Below are 6124 nucleotides of genomic sequence, written 5' to 3' on the forward strand. Positions count from 1 at the left end.
AGAGAAGCATGTGTATAGGCTGCCTTATCTTGGTTAGCTGTGCACAAATAACAAGAAGTGAAGTAAGTTAATTTTGCCTCAGCTCTGCTGAGCTAGTGTTTCAGTTTTTTTCACTGTCTGGTGCAGAAAACACAATCTGAGACCCTGTTGTGAAATACTATTGTCAATGACAAGAAACTTGAAAGTCAGAACAGATAACATAATGAAAGCTTTACGTACAGAATATAATCAACTCACCTAAAACTGTAAGGATTACTTGATTATATGTGTCCAAACCAACTCGTTCAATTCCACACCAGTAAGTTCCAGAGTCATCTTCTTTTAGGTCAAAGATAGTGACACTGAATGTATTTCCTTTATCTTCAATTTTGTATTTTTTATTTGAAATGGTAGTGCTGCTTATGAGGATGTCTTGATATGTGCATTGTCCTTTGCAGAAATATTTGACGGTGGAGTAGGCGTTGGAGTGAGAGCAGGTTACTGTGATAGAGCTGCCCTTGTTTCCTGTTACTGACATAGCTTTAGTCTCCCATAATCCTAGAAAAAACACAAGCACACACACACAGAGCACCAACAGTCAGATCATGTTGTGGTTTATAATCAGAAGTATATATTTGAACTATACTCTGTATTATCTGTAGTTCATCCACTATCTGAAGCCATTTTTGCTGTCTTCTCTTTAGGACTACCGCCTTTCAGCCAGCATACGTTGAATTGGCTGTTGCAGAAAAACAAAATAAGAATAGTTGGTAGGCAGCTCTTCTTAGCTAAAAGACAGAGCTTTCTGTTTCTGAGATAACCATATTGTGAATATGCCCTCTCTTACGCATCATACAGAACCAAGTGTGGAAAAAATGATTCATTACATTTGATATACTATATAATCCTTTTTACTCCCCAGCAGCACAGAGTCCATGTCTATAATACCAAATACAGTTAAAAGAAAACTTTCATATTTCATTGCATTAATCATTAACCTTTTTTAGTATTATGTGCAAATTTGTTATCACTGAGTTTAATATTCAGTATTTTGCTTACGTACAAAAATAAACAAGGAGCTTATTTTTGGTTTTGGGGTTAGTTTGTTTTTTCAAACATCAACATAGTTTTATTCTAGATGCTATGCTTACATTTTTTTTTGGTCTTTGCACTCATTAAACAACTTATTTAATCAAACCAAAAACTAACAGTTTTTAATCAAAACTATTAGCCACTATGATGTGAATAGTCGGTGGGAGGATACTCCGGCTTCCTCCCACCGTCCAAAGACATGCAGTTTGTGGGGATAGGTTAATTGGATTATCCAAATTGCCACTAGGTGTGAATGTGCGAGTGAATGTGAGTATGAATGGTTGTCTGTCTTTGTGTGTTAGCCCTGCGACAGACTGGCGACCTGTCCAGGGTGTACCCCGCCTCTCGCCCTATGACAGCTGGGATTGGCTCCAGCAGCCCCCGCGACCCCGAAAAGGATAAGCGGAAGTGAATTGATGGATGGATGGATGTGAATAGTCAGTTGTTTATTTGCTGGATAAAGGCCTGCAGTCTTTTTTTTGTAGTTTTCAATAAGTCTTATGTTGAGCAATTCCAGCTATTTTTCTTTGGGAAATCTCTCAAATTCCTCCAGATTTAACCTCCAGATTTAATATTTCTTATGGACTTTGGTCACCCCCCAGCCTTTCAATGTGATTCAAGTCAGGGCTTTGTGCAGGCTAGTCAACAACCTTCAATTTAATCTTCTGGAGGAAGTTCTTCAGCAGAAGTGACATATGATTATTTTTGGTTGTTGATGTGTTTGAACACAAATCAACAGCCAATACCCAGTTTTAATGCTGACTGCTTGAGGTTTTATTTAACAATCTTCAAATCTTCCTTCTTTCCTCATGATTTATTCCACCTTGATGAAATTCCCAATTTAAGAGACACTGAAGCATCCCCACAGCATAATACTCACTGTGAGGATGGCTTTGGATTGTATGCCTGTCCCATTTTCCGCCAAACATAAGCAGCGCGTCTGTGGCCAAAGAACTCCAGTTTTGTCTCATCTGACCAAAGGACACACTTACAGTATGCATAATGGTTTTCCAGGTTATCCGTAGCATACTCCAGTCTGTCTTGAAGCTGTGTCTTTTGCAGAATTTTAGTATGCCTTTTTCTCTCAAAAAGTTGATTCATCTGGATGTAACATTTTCAGTGGGCGAAAAGTTTCATCACTAAACAAAGTAACTTCTTCAGTCTGACTGCAGGTTTCCCCAATCTTTTAAACAGTACATTTGCATAATGACTGAAACTAGTCCACTGAATGAACAAAGGGCTGGGAGGTCAGTTCCTTGATCATTAATATGCAAATTCTCATGACCATTGATCAAAGCCCTCTGATCAAAGCCCACTGATCAAAGGCCATGAGGACCATTCACACAGAGTTGGGGAATGGCTGCAATCACAGCATTGTAAGATGGTGAAAGATGCACCCTTAGGACACCTCCTTGATTCAGAGATGGTCTTTCCCTTTTCACGTAAATGGCCTCCTTGACTCCGCACTCAAACCAGTGTTCCTCCCTGTCCAGGATGTGTACATCCTCATCCTTGAAAGAGTATCCACTGGCCTGTAGGTGTAAATAGACTGCAGAGTCCTGGCCTGACAAGGTAGCTATTCTGTGTTGTGCCATCCGCTTCACCAGAGGTTGTTTGGTTTCCCCAATGTATAAATCCTGGCAATCCTCCTGGCACTTGACAGCGTACACTATTTTACTCTGTTTCTCCAATTTTTAGTGAAGCGTGTTTTGGGTTTAAAAGGTTTAAAAGCCACAGAGACATGGTGTTTAGAAAAAATGCATCTCAGCTGTTGTCCTTCGCTCTTGGATCGACTTTCTTTAGGTGCCTTCTCAGCTTTTACAAATGTCCAGCTGGGATAACCACATTTACTCAGGGCCTTCTTGATGTGATTCTGCTTCCCTGGCCGCTGTGGTATTCGCTCTATGTTGTAGCGTCCTGATGACACCCAGTTTATGCTCCAGTGGATGATGAGAGTCAAATCTTAAATACTAATCCTTGTGCGTAGGTTTACGGTACACATCAGCTTTTAGATATCCCCCGTTAGTGATGGAAATCTCACAGTCTAAGAAGGCTAACCTGCTACTTTTCATGTCCTCCCTGGTCAATTTGATGTGTTGGTCCACCAAGTTAATGTGATCCGTGAATTGTGGAACATCCTGAGATTTGATTTTCACCCAGGTGTCATCCACATACGTGAACCAATGACTTCATGGTGTTCCAGGGTAGGATAGCAAAGGGTACATCTTTCGCCATCTTACAATGCTGTGATTGTAGCCATTCCCCAACTCTCTCTGAATGGTACTCATTCAGAGAGAGGGTCTTTGATTAGTGGCCTTTGACCAATGGGCTTTGATCAGTCATCTTTGATCAATGGTCATGAGAATTTCCATATTAAATGGTAAAATGATAAATGGTCTGTATTTGTATAGCACTTTACTTAATCCCTAAGGGCCACAAAGCACTTTACACTACATTCAGTCATTCACACTGGTGATGGCAAGCTACATTGTAGCCACAGCTGCCCTGGGGCGCGGACAGAGTGCAACATCACTGGCGCCACCGGGCCCTCTGACCACCACCAGTAGGCAACGGGTGAAGTGTCTTGCCCAAGGACACAACAACTGAGACTGTTGGAGCCAGGGCTCGAACCGGCGACCTTCCGATTAGAAGACAAACTGCCAACTCTAGAGCCAGATCATCCCGAGATCATCAAGGAACTGACCTCCCAGCCCATTGTTCCTTCAGTGGTGTTAGTTTCAGTCATAATGCAAATGTACTGTTTATACGATTGGGAAACCTGCAGTCAACTGAGACTGAAGAAGTCAAATGTTTCTCCCATTGAAAACACTACGTCCAGAGGAACAGAATCAACTCTTGGGGATTTACTTACCTGGATGATTGAGCATGCATCAAGATATTTCTTGTTCTGCAACCTTGCAGTGATTGTCTTCTTTGAAACTACAGTTCCCAACTTAGTTATTCACTAATTTCTTGGCAGTTGTTTTCAGGTCTTTAGCCACATCTCTTTTCTTTTTGAAGTCTTTGAAAGATTTCTTTTCTTGTGTCTGCCAGGATTATTCTGTACTGCTTGACTCTCTTTGAATTTCTTGATGATGTTTCTCACTATCGCTCAATCCTACTTTGATAATTATTTTTGTTACGCAAAATTTGTGTTTAAATACGCAAATGAGGCATTTCCCATGAAATGTGCAAAGGTTTTTGTAAAATGATCAGTTAAAAGAGGACAGTAAACTTACCTTCCAAAAGAAATATCACAAAGATCACAGTCATCTCCATGCTTCACGTAAGGTTTCTTTTTGTTACCGTCCTTGGGCTTTACTTTAATCACCCTGATTCTTTGCCCTTGCGAGTCTTTCTAAATGAATACCAAGTCTGCTTTTCTTCACGGGTTCCTCTTTTTCCTTTCACTTCCTGTCTTTCATCAGTTTCCTCTGTCTGATTCTCTCCCCAAAAACCATGACCATCAGCATGTCCCTCCCATGCGCTTTTCTCACAATGAGTAATCAAGAGGTAACAGGTCAGTAAATAATAACTACAAGAAAAACTTCAGATATAAACCTGTTTGTTTATTTTGGTAAATATTATAAAAATTGTAGAGCACAGTGACACTGCTTAAACCATCCACTCAGATTTTTTTGTTTTTCTTTTTTCTTTTTGCCATTTAAACAAAACAAAATTATACACTTAAAGAAATTGCATAAAGATCCAAAAGTTTTGAGTTACTCAGCTCTTTCTGTCATTCAAACACTGTAAAAGGATAAAACTAATATATTAAATCAGGATCTGCATCAGGATTGGTCATTTCATTTCATTAGTTGAATTATTAATTACAGATTTACCAAGCTACTCTATATCACTGATTGTAACCACACTACTAAGACTTAAGGTGTGATTAGCCCAGAATTATCTTTTGACATTTAAACAGTTCATCTCCTCTTTAATAGGTTCATGTTTAGGACAACTATGTACATGAAGACTGTGATAGACATGCTCTTCTAACTGGCTGAGATCCAGATGTTGGTACTGGCAGATATTTCCTAGTACATCCACATCAACATATTCACCAACGCCGAATGAGAGAGCAGACTCCCGATGCTTTGGTAGGAAGCTGGAGCAGAGGTCAGGTGGTGGTGGTAATGGTAAAGATGAAGGATCACTGCAGTTTGGGGCCGAACAGCTGCAGCAACATTGAGGCTCAGCTTTTAGACCTGGCATCATAGTCTCATAGTCAGACGTTATCTGCAAGATACCAGAAGAACACTTAGAGTGAGATCATGTTTTCTTTGTGCTGAGTAAACAATGTGGCATTTTCTGCAGTCAAATTACACATTACAACACTATTGTGTATCTGTAGGCATACATGGAGTATATAGATTTTGATTCATCACCTGTAACTATTTATGATTGTATTTTTGTTAGCTTAGAATGAGCCTTTTCTACAGAGCCTTCTTTAAAAAAAGATTCAGTAGGCCAGAGCAGACAAACCACACATTACATTCAAGTGACAGCTGCCAAAGATTCTCCCACATGTTTTGTAAGGGAAAAGTGAGGACGATAGTCAGTTTGTTGGTCATCAACCTCATCCTCAACTCTGGTCCTTTTCAATTAATTAATTAATTTTAAATACATTATTGAAAAAGAAAATAGATAAGTGGTAAAAAAAAGTTTTTAATGAACAAGCATCAAAATGGTTTTATACTCTATGGAAAGTCACCACTTCTGTGACACAGCCCACAGTTTGAGAACCTCTGCCTTAGAGGAAGGGTTCATTGGAAATAAATACATCTTCAAAAACTACCAGTTTTTAATCAAAGCAGAGACTTGGAAAATTAAAGAAGTCATCACACGAGTAATTACACACAGATTTCAACTACACTACAGGGCTAACAAGCATATCATTCTCCAGTGTATTTTGTGAACATACCCCCATGTCAATTCCTTCGGCTACCACTAATCTGAAAACATGTCCAAAGAAGTAGTGGAGATGGTGGGACATATTGTAACAAAAAACGAAACTTTTAAAGCTTCCAAACTAAAAATCCAGACCTTT

At 39.5% G+C, this 6124-nt stretch overlaps 1 protein-coding gene across 1 annotated transcript; it reads right to left on the reverse strand.

The window, feature by feature from the left end:
• Nucleotides 1–11: 11 nt before the first annotated feature.
• On the reverse strand, nucleotides 12–4418 carry LOC102207171 (CMRF35-like molecule 4; the record flags this gene model as incomplete). Its single annotated transcript, XM_005743712.1, has 3 exons — nucleotides 4311–4418; nucleotides 238–537; nucleotides 12–37 (listed from the first exon to the last, which is right to left on the reverse strand). Coding segments are annotated over exons 1-3 (366 nt in total), but the record flags the coding sequence as incomplete, so codon positions are not given.
• Nucleotides 4419–6124: the final 1706 nt, after the last annotated feature.

The sequence above is a fragment of the Pundamilia nyererei genome, unplaced genomic scaffold (genome assembly GCF_000239375.1).
Source record: "Pundamilia nyererei isolate P.nyererei 1_Seehausen unplaced genomic scaffold, PunNye1.0 scaffold00134, whole genome shotgun sequence".
In the NCBI taxonomy this organism is placed as follows: domain Eukaryota; kingdom Metazoa; phylum Chordata; class Actinopteri; order Cichliformes; family Cichlidae; genus Pundamilia; species Pundamilia nyererei.